Source organism: Papaver somniferum, chromosome 6 (assembly GCF_003573695.1).
Source record: "Papaver somniferum cultivar HN1 chromosome 6, ASM357369v1, whole genome shotgun sequence".
NCBI lineage: Eukaryota > Viridiplantae > Streptophyta > Magnoliopsida > Ranunculales > Papaveraceae > Papaver > Papaver somniferum.
In genome coordinates this window covers 57,086,019-57,097,303 of record NC_039363.1, presented here as the reverse complement: position 1 = coordinate 57,097,303, position 11,285 = coordinate 57,086,019, and the positions used below count along the sequence as shown (strand labels likewise).

At 35.3% G+C, this 11,285-nt stretch overlaps 2 protein-coding genes across 2 annotated transcripts; one reads left to right on the top strand and one right to left on the bottom strand.

The window, feature by feature from the left end:
* Positions 1–3,970: 3,970 nt before the first annotated feature.
* LOC113287644 (caffeoylshikimate esterase-like) lies at positions 3,971–5,196 on the top strand. Its single transcript, XM_026536443.1, has one exon. The coding sequence runs from the start codon at positions 3,975–3,977 to the stop codon at positions 4,995–4,997; it is 1,023 nt and encodes a 340-aa protein (XP_026392228.1). The 5' UTR covers positions 3,971–3,974; the 3' UTR covers positions 4,998–5,196.
* Positions 5,197–5,224: 28 nt separating this feature from the next.
* On the bottom strand, positions 5,225–10,937 carry LOC113287643 (peptidyl-prolyl cis-trans isomerase CYP37, chloroplastic-like). The gene is made up of 12 exons (XM_026536442.1): positions 10,663–10,937; positions 10,274–10,564; positions 10,086–10,175; positions 9,753–9,848; positions 7,702–7,809; positions 7,471–7,520; positions 6,929–7,031; positions 6,394–6,447; positions 5,952–6,107; positions 5,737–5,859; positions 5,601–5,650; positions 5,225–5,507 (listed from the first exon to the last, which is right to left on the bottom strand). Exons 1-12 carry the CDS (start codon positions 10,915–10,917, stop codon positions 5,396–5,398), a joined length of 1,488 nt encoding a protein of 495 aa, XP_026392227.1. The 5' UTR covers positions 10,918–10,937; the 3' UTR covers positions 5,225–5,395.
* Positions 10,938–11,285: the final 348 nt, after the last annotated feature.

The following is an 11,285-nucleotide window of genomic DNA, read 5'->3' as shown; positions in this document are numbered from 1 at the left end:
AGGGTTGCACATGGGTTGGATTGGGTCGGCGGGTAATAGGAGTTGTCACCCGCAACCAACCCAACATTAAAATGGGTCAGTTTTCACCCGGCCCACATTACAACGTGTTGGATCGGGTGGGTGGCGGGTATACCCACTTAAATCGTTTATAAACTCGTTTTCCTTCGTTCCCAATTTATTCTTTCAGATCGATAAAAATAAGAAAAGATAGACTGCATGTTTCAACTGTCGAGAAAAAAAAAGGTGTATTTATTGAATAAGTAGAAGACTTACAAGAGTACAAGACTGTAAAATATTCAATCAAGTATCATCATCTGCAATGGTATCAAAACAAATACCAATTTCAGATTAGTATAAGACTATAGATTCAACCTGTAGTTGATTGTATCCCTAATTTCATGCCACAAATAAACCCCATAGATCAGTTTCCGTTACTGCTGTACTTGTTTCTCAATTGCAACTCCGAGAATCACCCAAAACACCATCATGTTTAGCTCAAAACCTAAAACAGATCAGCACCCATATTTCTGATATCTATATTAATAAATGATCATGCGGATTTGATCATAATGTTTATTAGCTTTTCAGTCTCATGACCAAATTCCAAGCCTAATTGAAATGAAAAAGAAAACGCTAATAAATAATGACAATTAATTTTACTTTCCCTTATTGTTGTTAAATCTTGATAGTGGCCATTTGAAGGTAGCAGAAGAAGAGAAGACTAAAGAAGAGAAGAAGATAATAGAAAGAAGAAAACAAAAACGATTAGGTTTAGTCTCTCTTATATATGAGAATTAAACGGGTAAGATTGGACAATCTTAGGTTAGGGTATTTTAGATGGGTGGGTGAGTTGGGTCGGGAGAGGGAAATTGCTACCCACACCCAACCCAACATACATCGGGTTTTCATGTTGTCACCCATAGTCGACCCGCGCCTAGGCGGGTTGAGTCGGGTGCGGGTTGGGTCGGTTTTTTGCAGCCATAATTTCAATAAATAAATTGTTTCCAACTAAACTCGTCAAGAATAATGATTAGCGTAGCTAAAGCAAAAAGTTTCCAAAACATATTTCGAGAAAGATATAAGCGAGTTAAACTCAGCTCGATATCAATTGTGTTTAATGTAAAAGTCTATATAGCTATACGACTTAGTCTCAATAGGAGATAGAATATAATAGACTTCTGAGTGATAGATAAGTTTTAGTCTCCACATACCTTTTGTTGATGAAGTTCCTCTAATCTCTCCTCAGTAGATCTTCGTCTTCAATCGATGAACGTCGTGAAGTCTAAAACTCAACTACACATTTTATCCTAATCCGAGACATAGCTATAAGTAGACTAGAAATCAAGACTTATAGTTTTGATCACCTAAACTTGACAAACAAGCTTGAGATACGAACGCTTGCGATTTCGACCGAGCAGTGCTCTAACAGGTGTTTTGGCCTTTTCCACATTTGGTGAACTTGGGGAGGACACAGTTGTATTTTTGAAGAGATTGCACAATCATCTGCCTAGATTTGATGTTAATGCAAGGAAATGTAATTTCCTTTTGATAGACTAGGGATTGTGATTCAGAAAGGGGTTGGAGCCCAGCTTGTTGCTATGATTCCAACTAGGTTTATGCAGTCGTCTGTTGTTGTTGATGAATTTAATATAAAATTATTTTAAAAATAAAAAATATATTTTCTTATTATTAAAGTACATTAATATTGTTGATATATAATTAAATTTTATTAGAAAATATTATTTTTAATCAAAATACCAATACTGATTTTAATCACTCTTTATTCAAAGTATCAAAATAAAATTATACAAAAATATTAATTATTACATGTTTAATATTATTAAACGGATCACTAGCTCAGCTGGTCATCCTCGTTCCTCAAAGGTTGATGCGCTTCAGAAGGTCCAAGGTTCGAGTCCCCGATGGCACAATATTACAGTATTTGGCATGGAAGCCTGAGTTAGTTTTCCCCTCTTGCGACATAATCATTCCCCCTATCCGCTTCAGCTCCCTTGGCCGGTTCCTCATGAGGCTTGTTGGTAAGCTAGCACAACAACATGTTCAATTAATGTAGTAGTATACCGTTGAAGCTTAGCTTGTTAGGCTTCCAACTAGTTTCATGTAATAATCATTATCCAATAATATAATAATATTATTAAAAATATAATATTATTTATTAAATATTATAATTATATTATTATATGTATATGATTTTGATAAATAATTTTTTTATCAAATTTAATTTATTTTTATTTAAAGAAAAACGTCTCAGGAGACCAACTTTATTAGAAAAGTAAGGATTCGTACGGATATTTGATTGGTAGCCTAGTAACAAATTAATATTAATTTTTTTAAAATTATGAAACTATATATTTCATTCATAAACACTCCAAACACACCAATTTGGAGTAAAACACAGGCTAAATCAATCCACAATAAAGTTATATCTTTTCTTAAGTAAAACCAAAAAACAACTTATTCATTTACACTACCTATTTCCCATCCCAACTTTTCCTAAATCCCATCCCAAGTACATGAGTCTATTTTTGTTTAATTCTTTCTAGATTGGGTAAAAAACTCACCCTGTTATATTCTAGGGGTAATTCTCATCTTTATGAATCACCGTCTTTCTCCTTCCTCAGGCAAATCTAACCAGAAATCCAAAAATCCAACATTACCACTTTATATTTTTATTTTTATTTTTTATAACAAAATTACTACTTCGGATATATCAATCAAACTAGAGAGCAAATGCTGGTAGGTATTGGGAAAACTCAAATGCATGGAAATGGAGAAAACATCTACGATCCAGAGATAACTGTCAAAAGTGTTAAGGCAACATGAAACTCAAGTTTAACTCAAATATATCAAACTAACGCGGGACAAAAAAAAAGTGTGATTGATTTTTTGTATCTCAATTAAGAATTTTATTTCTTGTAATCATGCGAGAAAGAGTTTACATAAACTAAAGATGATATGCCAAGGAATTATATAAGCTTCGTTGATATTTATTGTTTCAATTAGGTTTTCACTAAATGTATTCAATCACCCCAAATATAAAAACTCTACCCTAATGGATCACTATAGTTTAGATGCCTGCGCATTCGATCTTGACAAATATGACAAAGATGGCGCTTTGAAGATTAATATCCAAAATAGATCAATTCGGTGGTGGTGTTGGTGGTGGTAGAGTTTAGGTTAACGATGATCAATAATTAGGTGAGTTTCGTTTACCCAATCTAAAAAGAGTTAAACAAAAATTAATTTACATAATTAGGATGGAATTTAGAGAAAGTGGGGATAGAAAATAGGCAAAATCTTGATGTTAATTAAAATTTTGGGCTTGATCGTAATTTAGTTCCAACATTGTGTTTGATCTTGATTTTATCATTAAGGAATAAATTAGTAACAATTATAAAGATTCAACCTGTATGACTGGGTCTAATGGCTCTTTTCAAGCCCTTCCCAATTACATTTCCGCATCAGTTTAGGAATAACCTAGGCAGCGGTGATTCTCTATTAATATTGTGAACGGGCAATGGTTACTCGATTTTGGGGGGAAAATGGATAATGGTTGTCCGTTTTCGAATTTATGACCATACTTGTACAAATTTTAAATTAAAATGGATAATGATTATCCGTTCTCAAATAAAGTCTTTAATTTTAAAACATATAATCATCAACCGTTTTTCACTTTTTCAAAACGGCCAATCATTACCCGTTTGGAAACTCTTCCCGCAAAATTCTTCGTGGACACCGTGAGTGGGAAGGTTTATGGGTGGGAAGGGACTGGGAAGCTCCATAAGACCCGATCCATAGGTTTATGGTTTCTTTGGTCAAGCACCATTGACAAAGTCTTTGAAGCAAGAGTCAACAAATCGACAAGCGTTCAGGACAAGAGTCGTCGAATTGTTATTCCCAAAAATAAAAATAAAACTTGTATCCTGCGACCTGTCACAACTCCAACCACATATATGGTTCCAGACCCAGTCTTTACTCTAGTCTTTCCGCGAAATTCACAGAGACGAGCACTTTTTAGGTCTCCAAAAATGGTGGATACATCAAATTACCTCCATTTTTGGGGAAATTCACCAGAATCAGAAGAAGAATACTACAAATCCCAGAACATAAAAGCCTCGAAATCCTTTTATGTATCACCAAGAGGAGTTTCTCTGTTCACTCGATCGTGGCTTCCTATTTCTTCTCCACCACGTGGTCTCATCTGTATAGTCCATGGTTATGGCAACGACATCAGTTGGACTCTACAGTATACTACAATCTTCCTGGCTCAAATGGGTTTTGCCTGTTTTGCCTTGGATATTGAAGGTCATGGTCAATCTCAAGGTCTAAAAGCTTTTGTACCAAATGTTGACCTAGTTGTTGATGATTGTTTTTCTTTCTTCAATTCAATTAAAAAGAAATCTGAATTTCAAGGATTACCTTCATTTCTCTATGGAGAATCAATGGGTGGAGCTATTTGTCTATTAGTTCATTTTAAGGATCCGAAGGGATTTAATGGTGCAATTTTAGTTGCTCCAATGTGTAAAATTTCTGATGATGTCAAACCTAAATGGCCAGTTCCTGAAATACTTACTTTTGTTGCAAAATTCATGCCGACGTTAGCAATTGTTCCTACTGCAGATCTGTTAGATAAATCTATTAAGGTTGAGAAGAAAAAGATTATCGGAGGTATGAATCCAATGAGATATAGGGGAAAACCAAGATTAGGTACCGTGCTTGAGCTTTTGCGGGTTACCGACTATTTGAGCGCCAAGTTATCCGAGGTGAGTCTCCCGTTTATTATATTACATGGAAGTGCTGATGTTGTTACTGATCCGGAAGTGAGTCGAGCTCTGTACGAAGAAGCTAAAAGCGAGGATAAAAATTTGAAGATTTATGATGGTATGATGCATTCGCTAATGTATGGAGAGACTGATGAGAATATTGAAATCATTCGGCAAGATATTGTCTCATGGTTAAATGAGAGGTGTTCATGAGGTTGAAAACTACACACTTTTCTGGTTCTCTCTTGTTCAGAATGGCATTGCAGTACAGTTGCTTACAATTTGAATTGTTTGTTTTATGATAAATGCTATTGCTATCTCCTTGTGTATAATTGCTATTGTAGTACTGTTGCTTACTCTAATGAGTGCATTTAGATGCTATCTGAATTTCCTTTTTGAGAAGCACTGTTAACTGAAATGCCTGCAGAAGGTGATCGAAATTGTTTAAAACCTCTCAGGTAACAATTGATTCTTTTCCTTGCCATAAATATTCATATGATAGTATTACAGGATGGAAAGTGCAAAAACATGAGTAAAATCAAGTTTACACCATTTAGACTTTTATATAAATGAAAGAATGGGCTAGATACCCAGATTGTCTCTGAAGGAAATTAGTTCTCAGCCGGTAATATGAGGCGATCCTGGCCTTCCACTAACTTAGCGGATCGTATTATATCACCTGTTTTTATCTGCGGAAGTACATCTCTTCCGACGGTTGTGTACCTGTTCAATGACAAGGCTAATGTGTAAGAATGGAACCATATCCTTCGACTCCAGAGAGATGAAAATCTGAAAAGCTACGAACAGAAGACATACCCGAAAACAGAAAATTGACCTTCATCAAAAGACAACCCTCCTAGGCCAGCCTGTAAGACCAAGATTTGTCTGATTTTGTTACAACATAGAGAAAAATTTACACTATCCAATCAGCAGATAATATTTTATCACTTACGTTTCTCTTGTCGTAGAGATAAAAGAAAAACTGGAATGGGGATGAATCTTCCTCAGAGATATCACTATGTGCCATTGCAACTGCTCCATAAACAGATAATGGAAGCACTGGTAATTCCCCATCCTTCAGTATGTAAATAGACAGAACTATCAGTTACTGTTTTAAGAGTCTTTTGGCTAACTACTTAAATAAATACAGATCGTTACAAAACTAACCTGAATGCTTAGTTTTGATTTGTACAAAGGCTCGAATTGTCCAGATGGCATCAGTTCTAATGGAACACTGTAGCCATTGCTATTCTCTTCATTGGCTGAAAGAATTGCTTGGTTGACAGTGTTTAGCTTTACCCCATCATATGCTCCATCAAGCACCTGAAAAAAATCATCACTTCCGTTGTTTCAGCAACTGTCCAAATGGGAAAAATGTTCAATCTTGATGGTCAATTTTGTGCAAGTATTCTTATGGAAAAATTTATATCAACAGTAAGATGGAACTATATTCAGCTATATCCCCTGGTCTGCAAATTCAGCATATGTTGACACTGCGCAGAAAATGCACTATAAAATGCAAACAAGAAGCCCATATGAATACATCCATCAATAAGGAAGTCAAATTTGGTCTAAAAAATATAGGTCCAGTGAGGTTTAACTACCTTACCAGTTTTGCAAAATTCCCGGCAGTCAATGGAGTTGAATATCCATCAATAACAACCTGCAAAGATCTCCACATTCAACTAAACATCAACGAAAGTCATATCCCATCTAATGGATAATTTTAGATACATGTGTCCTAACTTATTTGTTGCTATTAGGTTCGGCAGCTCGGGTAGATATTCCGCAACTACATGACAGAGGTTTAGAGATGTGTATTTGCCAAAAGTATGTCAGTTGTTTGGTGAAACTGTCTTAGAACAGTGTCAGTCGGACATAAATACAGTTAAAAAATAAAAATAGATTTGACATGATCCGACTATTTAGATTTGACAGGGACCTTGACAACCTACAGTGAAGTTATAGACCATGGACCATGGTTATATAAAACTTATCCCCGAGTAGCAAAAAGGGATTATCCTCTCTACCAAATAAGTCCCATGAGAGAAGGCTTTACTGGTTGACATACACCAATAGCATCATCAAAGAAAATCAGCAGCATTATACACTGATTGTTCCTTACTGGGAATAGTAAATCAAACCTGAATTGTGGCTTGGTTTTTAGGCTCAGCACCAGCTACTTGAGAAAATGTGGAGCCATCTGCTTTCTCTACGGTAAATTCAACGGTTCCTCTCCCTGCAAGCCTGCAGATTATATCGAAATGTAATGACTCCAATGTGAGAGATTTTCCTCAAAATGAGGTAACATCCATCAGATAAATGTCTGTATCGCTTCATATCCTACATGTCATTATAGTTCTAGTGTAAGAAGATGGATAGAATGAAGCAACAAATGTTACAAGATCTGAGGTACATTTTCTATCCCTCATTATGATTAAGCTTTTAACGCCTAAACAAGATACTACCTATAAATCAGAGGATCCAACTTAAAAAGAGTTTCCACTAAAACATCCTATTTTTAGATGTATAGCATGTAAATATCACATATTCTTGAAACGTGATCTGAGGTATCTATCCCTCATGTGAAGTTTCAGACAGGTTCACAGATACACAGGTACACATTCTTGAAACGTGAACTAACATACATATCACATATGAAATATCTATGGCAGAGAACTCAAACCTTGGGTATTTTAAGTACTGTCCTGGCAACAGAAATGAAAGTCCAGGAGCCTGGCATAAAAAATAAAAGTTTGCATCTACATCTTATCAAAAAGAATCTATTAGCTTAAATGCAAATGCAAAATATGAACAAGTGAAAGTTACAAGAAACAAGGTCTAGCCCATTTAAAGTTGCCTGGCTAGATTTCATATACACAGGCTATATAATGTTGAGATTATCATAGTTAGTCACCTGTAAAAGCTCCAGTTCTGCGATTGTATCAAGGGAAGATGCAAGACCTACAGATACCCTATCAGGGTCCTTTTCCTTTATGCTATTAAGAAGGCTCTGCAATCCTCCCTAGACAACAAATTGTAAACAATAAGATTGAATCTGGCAGCTTACTAGATTGCAAAAGAAATGAACATATAACCAAAAAGACTATGTTCCATACGTTCTGTGGAGAAACAGATGGAAAAGATAATGAGACAATTTTTGTGGGGTTCTGTCAATAATAATCCAAAGAAAGGTAGTGTTGGGTGGTCTAAAGTCTCTTTGTCTAAGGAAGGTGGAGGTGCCGGTATCAAGAAGTTAAGACTCATGAATAAGTCTCTTCATGCAAAATGGATATGGAGATATGGAAAGGAAGAAAATGCACTTTGGAGGAAGGTTGTTAATCATAAATTTGGTGGTAATACAAGAGCTTTTTTTGCCAAATAACTCAAAGATTTCTGTTGGTAAGAGTCTATGGGCAGGCATTCTTTATTGAGCGAAATTCTACATTACAGGTGAATAGTGGTAACAGGGTTTTATTCTGGAAAGATGTGTGGATAAATGGTACTTCTTTGATGAATCTGTTTCCTTCTCTTTATAAGCTTAGCAGACATGAAGAGGCTACAATTCAGGAGATGATTGCAATTAACACACAGAACAGTTGGAATTTTGCTTTTTGCAGGGCTCTAAAAGAGGATGAGGTGGAGGACATAGCTCATTTGTTGGATTTAGTTTCAACTTTCAATAGAGGCATTGGTGATGACTGCAGGGTTTGGATGAATGGAGCTAATGCTTTCTCTGTTGCTGGGTGTTATAAGGAATTGGAAGATGATGGTTTACTTGTTTTCCCTTATAAGTGTGTTTGGAATCCTAAGATACCCCAAAAGATAATTTTCTTTGTCTGGACATTATGTTATAACGCTGCTCCTACCTTAGATACGTATAGAAATTCTATTCTAATTAATGGCTGTTTACTATGTAGAAGGCTGCTGAATCAAACCAGCATATTTTCTTACATTGTGACACAACTAGGGAAATATGGAATTTCTTTCTAAGAGGTTATAATAAGCAATGGGTTTTTCAAAGTTCCGTTAGAGATACTATATGGGAATGGAAAAGAAAAAAAGGAGTTAGTGGCAATATCAAAAGTAGTATTTGGGACATTATACCTTTTGCTATCTGGTGGACTGTGTGGCTTGAAAGGAATTCAAGACTCTTCAATGGTGTATACAGAAGTTTGAATCAGATCATAGACAGTGTGAAGATTTACATTTACAATTGGTGTGTGGGTACTAAGATTTTTGATGGAATTACTTTGAATGATGTTTTGAACAATCGGGAAGCTGTTATTTTTTAGGGTATTCTTTTATTTTTTTCTTTTTAGAACTCTACTATAATCGAGTTCATTGTATATAGTTTTTTCGCCCAGTTTCTGTTACTGTCTTAGCGATAGAACTGGGTTCTAATAAATCTTGCCCTTTTTGAGTCAAAAAAAAAGGTTCCATACGTTCATTAATCTGTACCCCTACATGCACTTGTAACCAATACCCAAATGACAAGATTCATTTTGCTTTTTTATAGCTAACCAGAACCCAGGTCTATGACAGAGGATGATAAACTTCATCAGTCAATTAATCATTTTTGTTATCCGAAGGGAACTTCACCCACTTCACAATTCTTTTAGTGGAAAAGCAGAAACCAGCAAGTTAGGTTTTAAGAAATTAAACACTAGTTTGGATCATGTTAGTAAGCATAGAAGTAATGTGTGAGCTAATGTTAAAGATGTTTCTAAGAACAAGTGGGATGTTTCTAAATAGGATATTTAAGAACAGTACAACTCTTCATTTAGATCATTTAGATCAGATAGATGTTTGCATTTCTCAGCGATGCATTTCTTTATGAACATTCAGTAATTCTACTGAATTTTTTTAGGTGGTTTCTTAACATAGAGCGAAAGCATATTACTAACACCGAGAGAAAATAAAAGAGCCCTTTCAATTTGATACGTTAAAACACGATAATCACCATACCTTCCCTTCTAGTAGTGATGTGTATAGCGCTGAACCCTTTTCCTTCAAATCTGTTGGCATGCTGTTGAAGATAGATTCTTTCTCATCCTTTGCTATCTGAAACAAAAATTTCAAAATTGAAAATCATCAAATACAAGCTCAGACAATGAAAGATGGATATATGTACACCATTATACCTAAGCTAGCTTGAATAATGTACTTGAATTGGGTCATCAAATAATCCTTGTAGGTGGATTCTTTCTCAATCACTTAACCATTGATTTATTCATGGTTAGAATCTTTATGATATCTAGCATATTTTTCGATGAATCAAAATGAAGAGAATAATAATACCTTTATAGCTTTCTTCACATTACCCTCCATTGTGCCATATGGTTTTCTTTGTGGTATCCTCAGCAAGTATGAGATTTCCTCTAAAGAATCCTGAAACATGAACAAAAATTATAGAAATAACTAATGTTAGAATTTCCTTTCAGATCTAACCAAAATATCACATAGACAGATTAGTGAACCAAAGTAACCTGTATAGCTTTCATGTTTGGATTCGCTGGAATAGCTTTCCTCAAAGCAAGTTCTCCAGTTCTTGGAACCTTAGTATCAGGTGAATAAAGTACTGCGTTTGCAGGAGATATGAACGATTCATCCAATTCCAGATTATGAAATGGTAATGGCGATGAAATTTGAATGAATATCAGTAAAACAGCAGTTGCACTTTCCAATCTCTTGATTCCAAATTGAGAAAAGATCGAAAAGTAGGATACGAATGGAACATCATTCGTCGCCGGAAATGATTTCCCAGAGAAAATGTTATCCTACAACAACAACAGCGAAAAAGTACGTATCAAAATTTCCCAGAGAAAATGTTAAGGAGGAATTAATGAGCAGAAAATTTAAGACAATAATTACGAACCTGGGAAGAATCTTTAGAAGAAATACAGTGAATTTTGAAGGAAACTGTTTTTATTGCTGAAATTTGTTGTCTCAAAGTTCGAGAATGAAAGCGTAATAAAGAGTTAGTTGGAATCAAAGATTTTTTGAGAAATGTGTTGCAGAAATTGACAGTATTGTATCTATGTGCAATAGTGGCGGAAGAAAAAGTAGAAGCCATTAAAGTACAGTGAAGCTTGGAGTTGCAGAAATACGTGAGGTTTTTGGCGCGTCTCATCCAAGGCCTATCTATCAGGATTTCTTCATTACTCGAGTACCCCTGATTTCTGTTCAAATTACCATAATATTCGGTACACATGCCACTGTTAGAATATGATTTACAATGGGTTGTAGAAAATGCTATATTTACGTCGGTCTGTCGGTGGGAATGATGTGCGTTGCTATTTAAAGTTTTTGGTAAACTCGAATGTTTTTTTTTTTGGTTTTTTGAAGCATGAAATTTATTAAGTGAAATTAGTTTACAATTTGACGTGGGTATGTGCTACACATTGAGTCTGAAAATAAGAATTGAGAAACAAAAGATGGGATTGCCTGGTCCCATATTTTGGTTGATGAGTTTCCTGTTTGTCTTCCACCTGCCGCGTG

Coding starts and splice junctions, on each gene's coding strand:
- LOC113287644 (XM_026536443.1), top strand. CDS start 3,975: ATGGTTCCAGACCCAGTCTTTACTCTAGTCTTTCCGCGAAATTCACAG.
- LOC113287643 (XM_026536442.1), bottom strand. CDS start 10,917: ATGAGACGCGCCAAAAACCTCACGTATTTCTGCAACTCCAAGCTTCAC. Junction 7,810..9,752: donor CATCACTACTAGAAGGGAAG/GTATGGTGATTA, acceptor TTTGTTGTCTAG/GGAGGATTGCAGAGCCTTCT. Junction 6,108..6,393: donor CCGGGAATTTTGCAAAACTG/GTAAGGTAGTTA, acceptor GATTTTTTTCAG/GTGCTTGATGGAGCATATGA.